Below are 20,115 nucleotides of genomic sequence, written 5' to 3'. Positions count from 1 at the left end.
AAACATTTAGTTCCTGCTGGGTATGGTGGCTCACGCCTATAATCCCAGCACTTTGGGAGGCCAAGGCGGGAGGATCACTTGATCTAGGAGTTTGAGACCAGCCTGGGCAACATAGTAAGAACCCATCTCTTAAAAAAAAAATTACCTGGGCATCATGACGCACAGCTGTAGTCCCAACTACTCAGGAGGATCACTTGAGGCCAGGATGTTGAGGCTGCAGTGAGCCATGATCGTGCCACTGCACTTCAGCCTGGGCAACAGAGCGAGATTTTGTTTATTAAAAAAAAAAAAATCAGTTCCATGTCATACTAACACTTCAAGTGCTCAGTAGCTGCCATATTGGATAGCACTGATATAGAACATTTCCAGCATTACAGAAAGTTCTATTGGCCAGCATTGTTCTACATGTTGAGAAAAATTATTTTAAAGTGGTCATAATTTTAATGGTAAAATTAGGACAGACATAAAAATAATTTTCAAAGAATTATTTTCAAGGAACACTACACATAAAATATAAAAATTTTCAAAGAACACTAGAATTATACAGTCAATCCAATAAAAAGCTTAATAGAAAAAAACCCAAACAATAACTACAAATAAAATAGGGCTTCAGAATTATGTCTAATTATACAATAATTACAAATATGAATGGGTTAAATTAGCATATTAAAAGATAAAACCACTCAGATAACAAAAACAGACACAAGAGATACTGCTAACACAAAACACAAAGAATTAAAAGATAGAGCAAGCAAATAGAAAGCTTGCAACCCAGCTATAGTTATGAACACAAAAAATGAGGTTCTTTTGACCTAATAATTCCATTCCTACATACTTGTATTTAGAAGTATGTGAACATGTGCACAATAAATATTCAAAGTCTCAACTATAACTTTTTTTTTTGAGAGTCTTGCTCTGTCACCCATGCTTGAATGCAGTGGCGTGATCTTGGCTCACTGCAGCCTCCACCTCCCAGGTTCAAGTGATTCTCCTGCCGCAGCCTCCCGAGTAGCTGGGATTACAGGTGTACATCATTATGCCTAGCTAAATTTTGTATTTTTTAGTAGAGATGGTGTTTCACCATGTTGGCCAGGCTGGTCTTGAACTCCTGACCTCAGGTTGCCTGCCTTGGCCTCCCAAAGCGCTAGGATTATGGCCTGAGCTACCTTGCCCAGCCTGCAACACTTGTTTTGAATAGAAGATGTGAGAAATGACTGATTTAAATATTTTATCAATAGAAAACCAGTTCCATCAACTATGGGCCCAGTATGCAGCTTTTAAAAATGAGAGCTCTATATACATTGGTATGAGACCATTTCTAACATGTATTCAATAAAGTATAGAATGGCAACATGTCACCAATTGTGTAAAGAAAAATATGTAAACATGTTTGCATAGACACAGAATGTCATTTTATATGATACATAAAAACAAAAGAACATATAGTGCCTGTCTCCGATGGGAATTGTGAAGCTATGGAAAGGTGTTGAAGAAAACCTTTTTATAGTATGTATTCTTCTTGTAATTGAATAAAAAATAAAATTACAAAAGTCAGGCTTGGAAATATTTAATAGCAGACAAAATATAGTTCAATATGAAAAGCATTGTATGAGACAAAGGCAATTTTCAAAAATTGATAAAACATTCCACTAAAAATCATGAATACGCATCTAACAGCTTCAAAATATAGAAAATATTCAAATGCAAAATCGACAAATCCACAATTACAGAAAAAGACTTCAACATACTTCTAGAAAGTAATAAGTAGACAACAATAGCTAACACTTACTGGGCACTTCTTATGTGAGTGGCACTGAAACGTGCTTTCATGCATTACCTAAGGCTAGAGAAAATGTTAACTTTGACAAGTCATATACATGTATCATAAATATCTTTGTACCTGACAAACAGAATAAACATTTTTTTCAAACACCCATTAGATAATTATTTAAAGACTACATATTGGGAACCCACCCCTAAAGAACAGTAACAACCACAATAACAACTACCACCCCAGTAAACATGGCTGGCAAGAGTACAATTAAATGAACATCATCACTGATTTGGCAACAGCTCTTATGAAGAATAATTTGGCATTGTGTATCAAGTGCCCATACTCTTTGACAAAGGAACTGTCTTTCTGATAATCTATCTTAAATAATACAAAAATGGGGCGAGGGGAATAAAAATAGAAAATATTAGAAACACAAATGTCAAATTGAAAGGGTGTGGTTAAGTATGGTACAACCATTCAACAGAATAGTGTCATTTGTCAACGTTTATGGAGGCTATATTATATAGGCAATAAAATAAATGCATGAAATGTTAGAAGTACATCATCAAATTAGGTATGTTTTATATAGCTGTAAAATAAACTCAAATCATCTTTAATGAACACATACTATTATGGTAAAACAAAAAAAAAAATCTACAATTTCTAACTTTCACCTAAGGCAGCTTTTTATTTTGCATCCTTTTTTCAACTTTCTCTTCTATTAGCTGTGCAAGAAATACATGCCTGCTAAAGTTACGTGATCTTCGCACAACAGCAATCTATACATTATTCTACAAAGGGGAACAAACCCAAATTCCTCAGAAGTCCACTGTTGCTTTCCTTCTGGCCATCTGGCAGTTACAATGCAGCACAGAGTGACTTTACACAAGTTAAATATTCATCATCTTAGACGTGGACATTTGTTTTGGGATTCCTAAAGTGGAGTCAAATTTGGTCTCTACAGAAACTCTTCAATGTAGCAGAGCACTGTGCATACTTATTGACTCCCAGACAAACTGAAACCCTGAATTTGTCATTTCTATTAGTTTTTATATAAATTGTTCTTACCTACTTATTGATGCTTACAATTTGGCAATTATAAGGGGCAAAATTGAAGCAAGTGTTTTGGGTAAATAACTCCTTAAAATATATTAAAAATACTTACAAACAATTCTTAGAATCAAACACTTACGTAAATACTTTTTTTAAAAAATAGGTCCAAAAGACTCAGCCCCGATCGGCTTTGAAGTTATATCAAGACTTAAGTCTACTTCATGCCAATGAGCTACTCCTCAACAGGGGCTGGTTTTGCCATTTGAGAAATGACAGCCACTATGTTGTGTACACAAGAGAGCTGGATGGCATAGACAGAATCTTTATCGTGGTTCTGAATTTTGGAGAATCAACACTGTTAAATCTACAGAATATGATTTCAGGCCTCCCCGCTACAGTGAGAATAAGGTTAAGTACCAATTCTGCCAACAAAGGCAGTGAAGTTGATACAAGTGGTATTTTTCTGGACAAGGGAGAGGGACTCATCCTTGAACACAACACAAAGAATCTCCTTCATCGCCAAACAGCTTTCAGAGATAGATGCTTTGTTTCCAATCGAGCATGCTATTCCAGTGTATTGAACATACTGTATACCTCGTGTTAGGCACCTTTATGAAGAGATGAAGACACTGGCGTTTCTTTGGGATTGTAAGCATTTGTAATAGCTTCATGTACAGCATGCTGCTTGATGAACAACCATTCTTTGATATTTCTGTAGCTTGAACGTAAGTGCTTTAAGAAAGGTTCTCAAATGTTTTGGAAAAAAACGTTTAAAAGTAAATTATCGCTTATAGGAGCTTATAACTTTATTGAGATAGCATCAATCACGGATGACCAGAACACATTAGGACCCCAGATTATTCAAAAACTTTAACCAATTTTAAGGGGAAGAATTTTATCTTTTCCCTTAAAATGCAGTCATAGAAATTAGAGGATGACTCACTGCCACAGTGTCTAAAAGCATTTGCTAGCAAAGAGGCAGGACACTGATTTGTAAACTGCTCAACTGTTCTGACTGGAAGGGAGGCCTAGAGTTCTGCTATCACCAATCCTTCCCTTCCCTCTACTCCATGTCCTTCTAAGGAGCATGATTTAAAAACTACTTTCCTAGGTTAATGGGCATGTGCATCAATGGAGAGAACAGTATAAGCAAGTAAGATGTAGACTAAGCAAAATTTAGATGGAGAAGCACATTTTAAAAAATTAATAACTTAAAAATCTCAAGTTATTAATTTTTTTTTTTTTGCTAACTCCAAGACTATGAAATATTTCAATTTCCAATTCCCAGTTGAATGTAGTGTTTCACAATTTCAGGTATTTCTTAAGATCCTCGAAAACACTGGTGCTGTCAAGTCCAAGTTCCTCGTACAGGAATTTAATTTGGGCTGTAATCTAAAAGAAACACATTACAAAAAATAAAATAGAAGGCCTTGTAGTAAAATGCCACTGTTTAAGCTTCTCTTTATTCATCTTTACCTAACCCTGAAGTCAGCAATTTATGGCAAGAATACTTTCATTTGGGGCAGAGGCAGAAGGCTTCCAACAATTAAGATTATTTTCTTTAACAGAGTTCACTTATCAAGTACAGGAGAGAGACATTTCTCTGATTGACACAGTGTCCCTCCCTCCCCTCCTGGGTCTCACCCAGAGATAGGACATTTGTGAAGTAGCTTTGTCATAAACCCTGCTGCAACCATTGAAAACTTGAAAACAACATGTATCTAGTTCAGGAATCTGTCCACTGAGAGGGCCTTGAATAACATACCTTTTTGTGAGAATCCTCAATTACATGATTGCCTCCAGGCTGAATATCTAGAATAATATTAGGGGCCTGATAGCCTGAAAGAGTTAACATGTAGAACAATTAGAAGATTGTACAGGATCTTCTTTGGGATTTTAGATCGAGACCCATTTCTCCCCATTTCCTTGAGTACTCAGTTCAAATAATAGTAAAGGAATAAAAAGCAAAAACCACCATCATTAACAAAAAGACGGGAGGGGACAAGCAGCAGAAGACAAACTTCTGACACAGGGAAAGCAGGAAGAGACCATATGGAACAGACTATATGGTGCCACATGGAGAAGGTTGAAACCCAGGAGATCATCAACCCGCCCTGTGGAATCTGAGAGTCTTATGCCCTGAAAACACCAACTACAGCAATGGATGGGAGGGACAAATGGAGATGAATACAGGGAGACTGACTTGGCATGTAGTTTCAAGGCAAAAAGGAGAGATTCTTATCTCATAAAGCTGAAACAGCTATCTAGAGGAAATTCAAGCAGCTAAACAGTTTGGGCACTGATGGCCCAAAACAAAAATCTCAGAATCTGTCTTTTAGAGATTCCCAAGAATAATGGCTCAATAAATATTGTTAAATAAATTAATAATTGTATGGCAGTACATCTCCAAGTTATGTTTGATTCTTAAATTTCCTTTTGTCTTTGTGTCCTGCCTATTTTAATACTGTCCTTTGAAAAAGAGGGGAGGCAGTGGACGTATAGTTATGCAGTTACATACACTTTAACCTGGGAGTCAACATAGAAAAATAATTGTTTGCCCTAAATCCTGGGCAGATGATTTGGCTGCAGACTGAAATATATTCCTCTGAGCCAGTGTGCTGTGTGTAGTAGCCTGACCATGATCCCTGCTTCTAGGGGGTCTCCTACCTTCACCTGTGTCCTTAGCATGCTCCGAGATGGCTTCCTTGAGTTTCTCAGTATAGCTTACAATTCCTTTCAGAGGTACACGTTCATCGTTTTCATACGCCGTTATGTGAACTGAAGGATAATGCTGAAAGAAAATACACGCACAAAGAGTTTACATTATTTCTTATGGTCCCTTTCCACTATAGAGACCATGAAAAATAATTACCTCCAATTTTTCCCTCTAAGTGCTCTATGCTTTTTCTCACTTGCTATCTTGAGAGAGCCTCAGTATTATAGTAGTAGACTACTTGTTATCTGGAATAGCCTTTTCTTGACTAAAGGACCTTAGCTAATTTAGTAATTAAGGCATGATGATAAGTCTATTCCCCTAAGGTATTAAACATGGAACATGAGCAGAGATGGTGCTGAAGATATCTGGGCATCAAAAGTAGAAACATCTCTAAAGCTCCTACTATTTTTGCTTCAGCTGGGATAAGTTTTTTTTTTTTTTTATTATCTTCTATGTAAATTCAGGATAGTCTAACACAATTGTACCTGAGGTTTAATGTTTTGATAGGGACAGTAACGTTTTATGTAGTTCTTGTGTTTTTCATCAGATGAAGGATTCCCCCATTCTTCTAATTCTTCTAATGTCAGAGGAAGTGTAGTGTCCATCATGGTGTTGAGAACATCCAAGAAAGGTGCCTAAAAAAAGCAAAGAAACTTCAAGTAAGAGGTTGGTAAGTGAGTTTCAGAAAAACATTATATTTTATGAATATATACACTGATATGAGAGAAAAGAAGCCATGTAGATTCCCAGGAGCTAGAATACTCAGTCCTTAACCAGGGCCTGTAATTTATAACCTACTTTTACAGTCTTCAGACTCCTTACATGATACTTATATAACAAGAAATGGTTTATCTTCTAATTTCACAATATTTATTTTTAGCTTAGTACCTTTTATTGCTTATATAAAAGCAATACATGCTACTGTCTCATACCAATTAGGATGGTTAGTCATTAAAAAAAAAAAAGTATTGGCAATGATGTGGAGAAACCTGATACTCTGGTGGTTGGAATGTAAAATGGGGCAGCTGCTATGGAAAACAGTATGGTGGTTCATCAAAAAGTTAAGCGTAAGATTACCATAGGATCCAGCAATTCCACTCCTGGCATATAATCCCCAAAACTGAAAGCAGGGTCTTAAAGAGATCTCTATACCTATGTTCACAGCAGCATATTCACAACAGCCAAAAGGTGGAAGCAACTCAAGTGTCCATTAACCGAAGAATGAACAAGCAAAATGTGGTATACACACACAATATTACATGGAATATTATTCAGCCTTAAAAAGGAATAAAATTCTGATACATGCTACAATATGGATGAACCTCAAGGATATAAACCTCAAGGATATAAAAGTGAAATAAACCAGTCACAAAAAGGTGTATTTTGTATGATTCCACCTATGTGAGGTGCTTGAGTAGTCAAATTCACAGAGACAAGAGGTTGTGGGAAGAAGCAAATGGAGAGCTGTTTAATCGGTGCAGGGTTTCAGTTTCGTAAGATGAAAAACGAGTTCTGGAGATTGATTGCATAAGCATATGAATGCACTTACCACTACTGAACTATTCACTTAAAAATGGTTGAGATGGTAAATTTTATGGTATTTTACCATAATTAAAAACTTTTAAATGAAAAAAAAAAACACACAACAAGGAATAAAGTCTCTTTCACCAGTTGGACATTTTATATTAAAAGTAAAAAACGCTAAGTAAAAAAACTCTGGAAAATATCCAGGTGAAAGAAAAAACAACCCATTGGCTTATAATTAGTGTTACAAAATTTAGTAAAACGAAGGCTGGGTCGCACATGGTGGCTCATGCCTGTAATCCCAGCACGTTGGGAGGCTGAGGTGAGCAAATCACTTGAGCCCAGGAGTTTGAAACTAGCCTGACAACATGGTAAAACCCCATCTCTACAACAACAAACCACAAAAATTAGCAGGGCATGGTGGCACATGCCTGTAGTCCCAGATACTCAGGAGGCTGAGGTGGGAGGATCACCTGAGCCCCAGAGGTCAAGGCTGTAGTGAGCTGTGTTCGTGCGCCAATGCATTTGAAAAACCTCCGACCTTGTCAGCTAGAGCCTACCTCTCACTGTAGAGGTATTAAGTGCTAGACATTCTCTTTCCCATTTTTCCCTGCAGCTTGGGAGTGGCTGTGTGACCCATGTGTGACTTGGGTCTATCAACCAGACACATGTGCTCTACACTCTGCATGGGAAGTCAGTGATTCAAAGAAGCAGTGATCACAGATAATTTATTCTGGCAAAAGTGCCACAGCTATATCCAGCTCTAGAAGTTGCACTGGCAGTGTGAGGTGATTTGTGCTTGGCAGAGGTGGCAGTGATAATTTCATTGGGCCAATTCTATACCTCTGGCTGTGTAGCCTCTAATACTGGTCTGAACATACCTACATTTTCCTAATGCCCTTTAATCCTTTTTCTGCTTAAATTAGTCAGGGTTGATTTTTGGTGCTTATAATTAAGAATTTTGACTTATATATGTATAAAAGGTTGTCTCCTATTCTTTGCTATAATAAGCAACCTAGGATAAATATCCTTCTCATTATTTCCCTTTAAATTTCTAAAAGTAAAAAGCTAGTTGCTTTTTCTTTAAACTATAAATAATTCTGCATTATCTTTGTGCATAGGTTTCTTTTTTCTCCACATTTTTCTGTTTTTAAAAAATAGACTTACAGATGACTACTACTATTTAACACTTATTTACAAACCCACAGTATAAACTCCCCAAACTCAAAATAAAAAATCCTGAAAATAATTTACTCTCTCCCATCTCAGTCACAGGAGTATCTAACCAGGAAGTAGGAGAATGATAGCAGTGAAACCAACTGCTATAATGTTACTTCATAATTTTTGACACTGGGAAAAGATAATCATTTTCAGAACAGGGTAAGATATTTCAATTAAAGTACAGAAAAACTATGCCCAAACGACCATTAAGAATGGACTATCTAAAAATAAAGAGCCTATAAATCTAGGACTGAAATGTTGATGGGCAGTAGCCTATCAAGGTGACCAGGAGCCAAAGGACTCAGTGCCTTCCAGAGTCACAGCATGCTCTGCCTGGCTTTCTCAACTGGGACTCATATATGCTTCAGCGCTTTTTCACTAATTCTAAAGGTGCTTACAAATACAAATGAGCAATGGAAATAGCCATTAATATCTTTCAGTGGAAATCCTTAAAAATAATAAATAACACTGTCAGAGAAGAATAAGGGTTAATAGTTGGATTAAAATAACTTTAGAAGTTCTCCTCAAGCTATAATTCTGAGTTTAAAACTTAAAAGCTTTATTATACTCCTATGCTATGGTAAAACTGTAACAGAAATGTTTTTCTTTCCTTTTTTTCATACGGAGTCTTATTCTGTTGCTCAGGCTTGAGTACAGTGGTTCACTGCAGCCTCAACCTCTCAAGCGATCCTCTTACCTCAGCCTCCCAAGTAGCCTCCCACATACTACAGGTATGCGCCACCACCAAGCCTGGGTAGTTGTTTTTTTTAAATTTTTATTATTTATTTATTTTATTTCTTGCAGAGACAGGGTCCCACCATGTTGCCTAGGCTGGTCTTGAACTCCTGGAAAGCAATCTGCCTACCTCAGCTTCCCAAACTGCTGGAATTACAGGCATGAACCACTGCGCCAGGACAAAATTTTTTTTCTTAGAGTAGCCTATGGCTTCACACCTCCCCCATTCCATAAACAGTACAGACAGAGTGTACTCACCTCCAAAGTCACTGCTCTCAGCAGCTCTGGATTAGAATTACACAATGCTCCCGCAAGCACCCCTCCAGCACTGAAAGCAGTCAGGGTTGTTAGACTTGGCTGAGAAAAGCCTTGGCCATGAAGCGTCTTAATACAAGCCTCTAAGTCAGCAAGGCCATTGAGTTTTTTAGTTAGGCGGCCATCAGCGTGCCACTGGAGGCCTAACTCACCACCACCCCTGAAATTGAAGGGCAAAAAAGTTTTAGTGGAAAAAAAACGTTAATGATGTAGGCTGGGGTCAGTAAACTATACCCGGAGGCCTGTTTTTGTGTGGCCCTGGAGCTAAGACTGGTTTTTGCTTTTTAAAGGTTGGGTGAAAACAAGGAATGTGCAACACAAACTGTATGTGGCCTGCAAAGCCTAAAATGTGACTATGTAGCTCTTTAGAGAAAAAGGTTTGCCAACTTCTGATATAGGCAATCCAGAATTGATTCAACAAATAGGTTTTGAGTGCCTGCCCATTTATTAGGGATTAAGTACAGACCTTAAAAGTAGAAACAAACGAAAATCTCCTACCCTGGAGAAGATAGTAATTTTGTGGGGTAAGAAAACAATGACTTACCCAGCAATGTGGTCACTGCTGTAACACAAGTGTATTTAAGGTATTACAGGAGCAGAGGAAAGAATATCCATCTGCCAGGTGAGGGGTACAAATACGAGTCAGGAACACAAATGCTTTTATGGAGATGATACCTAAATTGAGTTGTGAAGGAAAAATTTGAGTTTCCAGAGGGCAAAGAAAAGGCATTAAGACACAGATACAACACAGCGTGTATAAGGGCAAGGAGGTGACAGAGCATGTCATTTAAAAGACATGACTTCGGGGGCTGGGCACAGTGCCTCATGCCTGTAATCCCAGCACGTTGGGAGGCTGAGGTGGGAAGATCACTTGAGGTCAGGAGTTTGAGACCAGACTGACCAACCGTCTCTCCTAAAAATACAAAAAATTAGCTGGGTGTGATGGTGTGCGCCTATAATCCCAACTACTCACGAGGCTGAGGCAGGAGAATTACTTGAACCTGGGAGGCAGAGGTTGCAGTGAGCGGAGATCGTGCCACTGCACTCCAGCCTGGGAGACAGACTGAGACTCCGTCTCAAAAAAAAAAAAGACAAAATAAATAAAATGAAAGGACATGACTTTGGAAGGCCAAGGTGGGCGGACTGCCTGAGCTCAGGAGTTCGAGATCAGCCTGGGCAACATGGTAAAACCCTGTCTCTACTAAAATACAAAAAAATCAGGCTGGTGCGGTGGCTCATGACTGTAATCCCAGTACTTTGGGAGGCTGAGGCGGGTGGATCACTTGAGGTCAGGAGTTCGGGACCAGTCTGGTCAACATGGTGAAACCCTGTCTCTACTAAAAATACAAAAATTAGTTGGGAGTTGTGGCAGGCACCTGTAATCCCAGCTACTCGGGAGGCTGAGGCAGGAGAATCACTTGAACGCTGGAGGCAGAGGTTGCAGTGAGCCAAGATCACGCCACTGCACTCCAGCCTGGGCGACAGAGCGAGACTCCATCTCAAAAAAAAAAAAAAAGTCAGACGGCGTGGTGGTGTGCGCCTGTAGTTCCAGCTACTCAGGAGCCTGACGCATGAGAATCGCTTGAACCTGGCAGGCAGAGGTTGCAGTGAGCTGAGATTATGCCACTGCACTCCATCCTGGGTGACAAAACAAAACTCTGTCTCAAAAAACAAAAGGATATGATGATAAATGCCAGTACAAAGATCAGTTAGACCATTAGGAGTATTATACTGGGGAATCTGGACTTTGTTCTAGAAATGGGGAGGTGGAGAATTTTAAGCAGAAATACAAAATAATATTTGTTTCTTGAAAACAGCTGAAATACAATGGAAGTTAAATGGAAATTAAATGGAAAACAGGAGTTCAGATTTAGAGGCTACTTAAACCTAAATTCAGAACTGAATGGCAATAATAATGTTACTAAATAAGTATAGAGTCTGGTACATCTATGCAAAAATCCTAACAACCAACCCTTTTGCTTTTTGGATCAACTAATCTGTTACAGAATCAAGTTTTACCAGCACTGGTTTAGGAATACATAAATTGAGTAATAAAAATGAAAATATTAAATAAGTTTTTGTTCCCTGATACATTGCTATTCTTGACATCTGTCACAATGGTCTAGCACTTACATGCCAGGTAAAATATACTGACTCACCGAACATGGCAGTATGCTAATATCCATCCATCATCCACCAGGACCCGCCTCTCAGGCCTGAAATTCATTTTCAAATCCATTCCATAAGCTCCATATACATGTATCAAGAGAGGTTTCTTCTGCAAGTCCTCAGAGTCAGTTTTGTGGAAAACAGTCATTGGCACTAATTTTCCATCCTAGAAATGAAGAAGTACTATGTATGTAAAGAAGAGTCTTTTATAATAACATTTTATCCCAATTTAAAATACATTGAGGTGCAGTGTCCCCACTTACGTGCTACCTATTGATATTGAGCACAAATTTGTTTAAGTAAAAGAATGATGGTCTCTAAAAATACATCATGGCTTTTGGTTTCAGCTACCTTGCTGTCCTACAGTATTAACCAGAAAAGTGCAGCAAGATTGGCCTGAAAACATTTTATTAAATGCAGCTTTTCATGACAATAATGTAATTTTAAAGAGTTCTTCACCACCCACTATAACTCTAATTTTAAATTTTCAGATGAAACCAAAATACTTACTAAGGTTAGAATTCCTAGTATAGCATTCTTCCTACGCCTAGAGCTAGATATTGGCATTTCTCACTTTTGAGTATCTGACTTTAGTCAGCATATTTGTAGATACTCAATTTTTTATCCTCTGTAGTCAGAATTCTCAACCATTAAGACTTGAAATCTTACTGACGTTACTGATAACTACCACAATCCTCTTCAAAGGCCCGTTTAACTTTATTTAAAAAAAATTTAGGCCAGGCGTGGTAGCTCTCGCCTGTAAATCCTAGCACTTTGGGAGGCCAAGGCGGGCAGATCACTAGGTCAGGAGATCGAGACCATCCTGGCAAATATGGTGAAACCCTGTCTCTAAGAAAAATACAAAAAAATTAACTGGGTGCGGTGGTGGGAGCCTGTAGTCCCAGCTACTCGGGAGGCTGAGGCAGGAGAATCGCATGAACCCAGGGGGCGGAGCTTGCAGTGAGCGGACATCATGCCACTGCACTCTAGCCTGGGTGACAAAGCAAGACTCTGTCTCAAAAAATAAATAAATAAATAAATAAAAATAAAATAAATAAAAAAAATTTAAAGTGCTTTTAAAATTTTTAGGTAAAATTCTTTATAGGGTTAAAGTAAGTTAAATTATTTGTAGAGTTACTAAGTTACTTGTAGGCTATGTAAGCATCCCCTAATGTAGCTCAAACTCATCAATTCCAGTTGACTGAAACTAGGCAGTCTCTGAACAGACAAAAGAACTAACTCTGATCTACCTTCCACAGAAAAAAGATAAATTGGTTTTCACCCTGCTTAAACTAATGAACTAGCACTAGTTTACATAAAGAAAATAAATAATATAACCAAGCCACTCTCCATATTTTCACTCTTATTTTGAAAACTTCACTTTGGGGCAAAAACTGGAGACATCAAAATATTATCAAATAAGGAGGAAATCCTCCTCTCATTCTTCTTTAAAATACCCACGTTGTTATGACATTGTTAACTTTCACTTTTAGTAAGATTCACTTTTATAAAACTTGATGTAGATTAATTTCTATAAAACAATATGGGTCTTTTGCCCCCCACCTCTTTCCCAACTTCAATTATACAATCAGAAAAACTTGCTTGTTGAAAACTTTTGAAAGGAAGAGGTAAAATAGTAGCTAGTCCTGTGATGGGCTGGATCTGGGTTTGCCAGCAGTACTAAAATGCCTGTGGAAATGTACAGCAGCTTCCATTTAGCAGCTGCTTCTCTTTTCCCCTCTTGGCTCTCCAAGAACATGGTGCTTAACTGTTCTTTCCATTTCGGGTCCAAGAGTTACAACATTTTGATAGACAAGTATAATTCCATGTTTGTAAAACCAAACAAAACCTTATCTAAAAGATAATACACTAAGTGGCTAACAATGATTATTTCTTTTTTTTTTTGAGACAGAGTCTTGCTCTGTTGCCCAGAGCTGAAGTGCAGTGGTGCGATCTCGGTTCACTGCAAGCTCTGCCTCCCGGGTTCATGCCATTCTCCTGCCTCAGCCTCCCGAGTAGCTGGGACTACAGGCGTCCACCACCACGCCCGGTTAATTTTTTGTATTTTTAGTAGAGACGGGGTTTCACCGTGTTAGCCAGGATGGTCTCGATCTACCGACCTCATGATACGCCCACCTCAGTCTCCCAAAGTGCTGGGATTACAGGCGTGAGCTACTGCGCCCGCCCATAATGATTATTTCTAAGAGGTGCAGCAAGCAAATGGTACTGAGAAGCAGTCATTTAAGATTTATTTGTTCTGTATTTTTGCATCTGTTTCAACAAGCATGTATTGCTTTTGTAATATAAAAATACTAATATTTAAAGATTTTCAGAGAAAAATAAATGAATTAAAGAAAAAAATTCCTAAGAATAAAAGGCTTGTGTTGTAATTCATTGTGTCAGCACAGGTGAAATTATCTGATATATGATATGCTAAAGTCTGATGACTCCTTAAATTCAAGGCTATAGTTTATACATTAATTTGTTCCCTACTTGCACAAATTTGTAAATTCTATATATTGAATATACCTGGAATATGTATATTTGTTATTTCCTTTTCTATGGCTCTTCTCTCTACTCCTCACCCTGCCAATCTTCCCTCTTTTACTTGATTTTGACCATAATGGCCTCCTTTATATTTGATTTTTTCTGAGACAGGATCTTACTCTGTCACTTAGGCTGGAATGCAATGGCGCAATCACAGCTCACTGCAGCCTCAACCTCCTGGGCTCAAGCAATCCTCCCATATCAGCTTCCCAAGAAGCAGGGACTACAAGCATATGCCACCATGCCTGGCTAATATTTTTGGTTTTTGTAGAGATGTCTCACTATATTGCCCAGGTTGGTCTCTAACTTCTGGGCTCAAGTAATCCTCCCAGCTTGGCCCCCCAAAGTGTTGGGATTACAAGTTTGAGCCACTGTGCCTAGCCCTACACTTTTTTTTTTTTTTTTTGAGATGGAGTCTCGCTCTGTTGCCCAGGCTGGAGTGCAGTGGCAAGGTCTTGACTCACTGCAACCTTCGCCTCCTGGGTTCAATGGATTCTCCTGCCTCAGCCTCCTGAGTAGCTGCGATTATAGGCACCTGCCACCACGCCCAGCTAATTTTTTCTATTTTTAGTAGAGACAGGGTTTCACTATGTTGGCCAGGCTGGTCTCAATCTCCTGACCTTGTGATCCACCTGCCTCGACCTCCCAAAGCATTAGGATTACAGGCATGAGCCACTGCACCTGGCCAGTCCTATACTTCTTGAATTTTATAATTTCTCCCCAAATTCAGGGCCTCTGTACAAAACGGAATCCCCTGTCTCCTTTCTAGTTTACTCTTTTTTTTTTTTTTTTTTTGAGACGGAGTCTCGCTCTGTCGCCCAAGCTGGAGTGCAGTGGCCGGATCTCAGCTCACTGCAAGCTCCGCCTCCCGGGTTCACGCCATTCTCCTGCCTCAGCCTCCCGAGTAGCTGGGACTACAGGCGCCTGCCACCTCGCCCAGCTAGTTTTTTGTACTTTTTAGTAGAGACGGGGTTTCACCGTGTTAGCCAGGATGGTCTCGATCTCCTGACCTTGTGATCCGCCCGGCTCGGCCTCCCAAAGTGCTGGGATTACAGGCTTAAGCCACCGCGCCCGGCCTCTAGTTTACTCTTAACCATCCTAGTGGCTTTACCTGAGACATAACTTCCTTGGAGTAAACTTCCCTGATCTCTCTAGACTAGGTAAAATCCCTTTACTCTATGCTCCCACTGTACTCAGTATGTCCTCCTTTGCAGCAGTCAGTATGTTATTAATGACTTTTATAAACATGTCATCTTTCCTGCTAGCTGTAAGCTCCATGAGGGCAGGGACTGTATCAGTCTAGTTTACTCTAGCCACCTTCACAATTTTTACCATAACTACATACCAACTCTGACTATTAATTTTTTCTTAAAATCAACTTCAAAAAATCAGACATAAACAACATGTAAAATAAAAAGCTTGACATGCTATAAATTTTCTAATCCATGTTAAAACAAACATGAGTATTAACGTTAAAAAAAAATTCACATACCCCTAAAGTCATTTGGGTATTAACTATGGTCTAAGAAATCTACGTTAGGAAACCGTGTTAATGTAACTCCAACAATTGCATGGCATCTGGCAAACAGTATGCTTTCAGTAAATGGGAGCTGAAAGTGAAGATTACAAGACCTACCTTGCTTTTGGCTTCTAGGCGTAAAACACGACTAGTTTTTGTGATTGGGTCTTCATGCCCAGTTTCCTCAAACAGTTTGCCTTCTGCAAACTTGTACGTGTAATATTTTGGGGGACGTATTGGAGAGCAGAGTTGAAAGGGGCAGTTCTTTGGGTCAGAATTTGTATCCATTATGAATCCACAGGCCCAAGGAGGGAGCTAAAGAAATAAAACAGCTATTTTTATTCTTTATTTAGGCCACCAAGTATCATTAATTAAATTTCTAAGTCTTCTCCAAACAAGATGATGTGGATATGTAGTTTACTTTTTGTTACCACACGATGCCTCATTCAAGGATTACTTTATCACAACAAAGTATATTTCAAATAAAAAACAAAATTGTACATTAATGACCAGTAAAATAAGACAAACTGTAGGAAAATGATTTATGATTCTAGCTTTACATGAAATTGGCTTTAACATAAAAGTTTATTTTGGGGTATAAGCTTGGATAATAAAATAGTAAAATGGAAGAATAAGAGCAAATCAAATAGTAATTCCAGAACCTACCGACACTGCCAAGATCTCCATTCTCAAAGAACGTGAAATCCCTCACATGAGTGTGTTTTTCATAATTTACCCACCAGTCCTTACCCTGCTGCCTGGATAGCCACAGTGATGACAGTTATTATTTCAGGGCTATAAACGGGCTCAGCAGCATTAAGGCATTTGTAATTTGTTTCTAACTTTTAGCTCCTAGGCTAACCATTGTGCAGAACAAAACCTTTTCTGGTACATCTACTCTGAGAGACTCACAGCTATTATACTCAAAGTTCTTAACTTTAAGAAAAAAGGAAAGGAATCAAAATTTATTCTCTTAGAGCAGCAGGGTCCAGCTTCAAGCCTTCCACTAACATCCCTCTTACACCTTTTAAAGAACTCTGGTAAGCAGGTTGACAGAGTGTTAGAAATGGTACCGAGAGGCAGAATATTAAAAGAAAATTGCCTTTCTTTTCCTGAGTAATTGTAGAAAGAGCAAATTCCTTAGAAAATCAGAGGCACAGAAACATCACTGGTGGGCACTATTGAAAAAGGGCAGCCGGGGGATTTGTGCATAAAGAGGATACCATTCCACATGCAGCAACTACAGCCAGAGTTTACGTTCTCTGAGCAAATTTCTTCTTCTTAATAAAAAATCTATTTTCATGAAACACATTAGTGGCAATCTCTAAAAGTTCATAATGTATGCTTCTCACATTGAGGGTTGTTTTTTTTTTTTTTTTTTTGAGACGGAGTCTCGCTCTGTCGCCCGGGCTGGAGTGCAGTGGCCGGATCTCAGCTCACTGCCAAGCTCCGCCTCCCGGGTTTACGCCATTCTCTCGCCTCAGCCTCCCGAGTAGCTGGGACTACAGGCGCCCGCCATCTCGCCCGGCTAATTTTTTGTATATTTTAGTAGAGACGGGGTTTCACCGTGTTAGCCAGGATGGTCTCGATCTCCTGACCTCGTGATCCGCCCGTCTCGGCCTCCCAAAGTGCTGGGATTACAGGCTTGAGCCACCGCGCCCGGCCCGAGGGTTGTTTTAAAGGATAACTTGTCTATTTAAATTTAAGCCATAACTGGAGAGTAAAATGTAAACAAAAATAGAGAAATCTGGTAGCAGTTATAAGCAAGCAAACTGAGACTTGAGAGGGGAAAAAAAGCAGCACTGCTACAAACCTCATAACCAGGCCTCAGAGTGAGGGTACAAGGTTCCTTAGCCCATGGAAGCTCAAGTTTTTCTGCCCTTTGGTGAGACTTCAGGACAGTCTCTATGTGACCCATGTAGTAAGCTGTCTTAGCTTTAGACCAAGTGGTTCCAGTAAATCAAAAAGTATTTTTGGTGTTTTTCTAAAACTAATGGGACCAACGTTAATGTTTTAATCATAATAAAAACTGTTTCAAGGCTATGGACTTTTAAAAGTTCATCCAGCTAATGCAGATATAAGTATTAACTAACTCAAGGATATCTTAAGTTAGTTTCCTATTGAGATAAGCCTGTAGTGTATCTGTGTATATTAATGGACAGCACCAGAGAGTATGTAGGCCAGGAGACAGGGAGACATTCCTTAGATACCTGACAGAAACAGGTTCAGTTTTAGCACTCTAACAGCAAACTATAGTTATTTCATCAAAAGAATGATTAAGACATACATGCCCAAAGAAAATTGGCCTGAGTATGCAGACTCCTCCTCTAAATAAAACTGATGTTAGCATACAGCAAAAAACATCCCAACTGGCCTCAATTAAATATCATAACTTCTTTTTGTGACCAAAAAAAAAAAAAAAAAATACTTCCAGAAAATACTGATGGCATGATGACCAAGGATAGGAGGTGAGTATGTGAAGGGTTTTACATTTCTATTGCTAAGACAGAATTTATTTATTTATTTAGAGACAGAGTCTTGCTCTTGCACCCAGGCTGGAATGCAGTGGCTTGATCTTGGCTCACTGCAGCCTCCACTTTCCGGGTTCAAGCAACTCTCTTGCCTCAGCCTCCAGAATAGCTGGGACTATAGGCGCTTGCCACCATGCCTGGCTAGTTTTTGTATTTTTAGTATTTTTTGTATTTTATATTTTTTGTATTTTTAGTAGAGACAAGGTTTTGCCATGTTGGCCAGGGTGGTCCTGAACTCCTGACCTCAGGTGATCCGCCTGCCTTGGTCTCCCGAAGTGCTGGGATTACAGGCTGAGATTCAATTTAAAAAGATCTTTTAGTCAAGTGCCTACTAGGCAGAGATATTACATATAGAAATATTTTATAACGCACTCACACTTTTGTTAAATATTTTGTCTTTTGTGTATGGCACTATCTGTGGATATTAATTAATATTATCCAGGTTCATAAAAATGGTCTGATCTATAAAATTCTCTTTATTATATACCAGGTACTAACCAGAAAGATCAAGTAGTATTTAATTCCACTTGATGATGACTAGAACATTATACAAGTCATAGTAGGTACTATCATTTGGGAAGGGTCAGAAAATGAGATAGAAGATACAGAATAAATTAAAGGCATAATGTTTGTTCTAATGGAATTTAAAACCATGGAAACTGGGGCATATCTTTAAAATAAGAATACTTACAAAAAATATAAAAGGTCATTATTTACTTAGAAGTCAAATGATACAGCAGAGTAAACTCCACATGACATTTCTAACTTTCCTGACATAGAATTTTGTTGTAACAAGTGCATTGCTAGAAATTATATATCCTCTCCCATTCCTATTCATACAGATTGAAATAAGAATAGATGCTCCACCAGTTTCCCAATTGAAAATGTCTAAATTTAGCACCAGTTAACATGTAAATGGTTAGCCATAGGCAGAAGATGTTAAACTGGATCCCTTCCTTACACCATATATAAAAATCAACTTAAGATGAATTGAAGACTTAAATGTAAAACCTAAGACTATAAAAACCCTTGAAGAAAACCTAGGAAATATAATTCTAGACAAGGGCAAAGATTTTATGACAAAGATGCCAAAGCAATTGCAACAAAACCAAAAATCGGCAAATGGAAACTAAAGAGCTCCTGCACAGCAAAATAAACTATCAACAGAGTAAACAGACAACCTCAGAATGGGAGGAAATATTCACAAACTATGCATCTGACAAAGGTCTAGTATCCAGAATTTATAAGGAACTTAAATTAACAAGCAAAACAGACAGACAAAAACAGAAAAAAACCCCACCACCATAAAAAAGTGGGCAAAGGACATGAACAGTCATTTTTAAAAGAAGACATACATGCAGTCAACAAGCATACGAAAACAGTGCTCAACATCACTAATCATTAGAGGAATGCAAATCAAAACCACAATGAGATACCATCTCACATCAGCTAGCATGACTGTAGTTACAAAGTCAAAATATAACATGCTGGTGAGGCTGTAGAAAAAAGGAAAAGCTTATACACTGCTAGTGGAAATGTAAGTTCAGCCACTGTGGAAAGCAGTTTGGGAATTTCTCAAAGAATGTAAAACAGAACTATGATTTGACTCAGCAGTCCCATTATTGGGTATATAACCAAAGGAATACAAATCGCTCTACCACAAAGACACACGCACACATTATGTTCATCACAATAGCAAAGACATGGAATCAACCTAAATGTCCATCAGTGATAGACTGGATACAGAAAATGTGGTACAGATACACCACAGAATACTACGCAGCCGTAAAAAAGAAAGAGATAATGTTCTTTGCAGCAACATGGATGAAGCTGGAGGCCATTATCCTAAGCAAGCCAACAGAGGAACAGAAAATCAAACACCACATGTTCTCACTTAAAAGTGGGAGCTAAACATTTGAGTCCACATAGACACAAGGAATAGAGTAACAGACACTGGGGCCTACCTGAGGGTTAAAGGAGGGTGAGGACTGAAAAACTACCTATTGTGTAC

The 20,115-nt window shown here is 38.6% G+C and overlaps 2 protein-coding genes across 9 annotated transcripts in view; one reads left to right on the top strand and one right to left on the bottom strand.

Annotated features, from left to right (window-relative positions):
- SLC3A1 (solute carrier family 3 member 1) overlaps positions 1–5,205 on the top strand; it is a 47,445-nt gene extending 42,240 nt beyond the window's left edge. Inside the window, exon 10 of one of the 2 annotated variants that reach the window (XM_033175829.1) lies at positions 2,991–5,205. In XM_033175829.1, the coding sequence (XP_033031720.1) occupies positions 2,991–3,431 (441 nt within the window). In that variant the 3' untranslated portion in view covers positions 3,432–5,205. The remainder of the gene's footprint in view (positions 1–2,990) is intronic. The other variant, XM_033175828.1, reaches the window with a different exon arrangement.
- PREPL (prolyl endopeptidase like) overlaps positions 1,552–20,115 on the bottom strand; it is a 54,256-nt gene continuing 35,692 nt past the window's right edge. For all 7 annotated transcript variants that reach the window (XM_033175825.1, XM_033175827.1, XM_033175823.1 and 4 more), the window contains 7 exons: positions 15,691–15,888; positions 11,498–11,673; positions 9,282–9,498; positions 6,029–6,178; positions 5,495–5,618; positions 4,593–4,666; positions 1,552–4,219 (listed from right to left, as the gene is read on the bottom strand). In XM_033175825.1, the coding sequence (XP_033031716.1) occupies positions 4,130–4,219; positions 4,593–4,666; positions 5,495–5,618; positions 6,029–6,178; positions 9,282–9,498; positions 11,498–11,673; positions 15,691–15,888 (1,029 nt within the window). In that variant the 3' untranslated portion in view covers positions 1,552–4,129. The remainder of the gene's footprint in view (positions 4,220–4,592; positions 4,667–5,494; positions 5,619–6,028; positions 6,179–9,281; positions 9,499–11,497; positions 11,674–15,690; positions 15,889–20,115) is intronic.

This window comes from Trachypithecus francoisi, unplaced genomic scaffold, assembly GCF_009764315.1.
Source record: "Trachypithecus francoisi isolate TF-2019V2 unplaced genomic scaffold, Tfra_2.0 Lachesis_group17, whole genome shotgun sequence".
Taxonomy (NCBI): domain Eukaryota; kingdom Metazoa; phylum Chordata; class Mammalia; order Primates; family Cercopithecidae; genus Trachypithecus; species Trachypithecus francoisi.
This window is presented reverse-complemented; position numbering and strand designations above follow the sequence as displayed.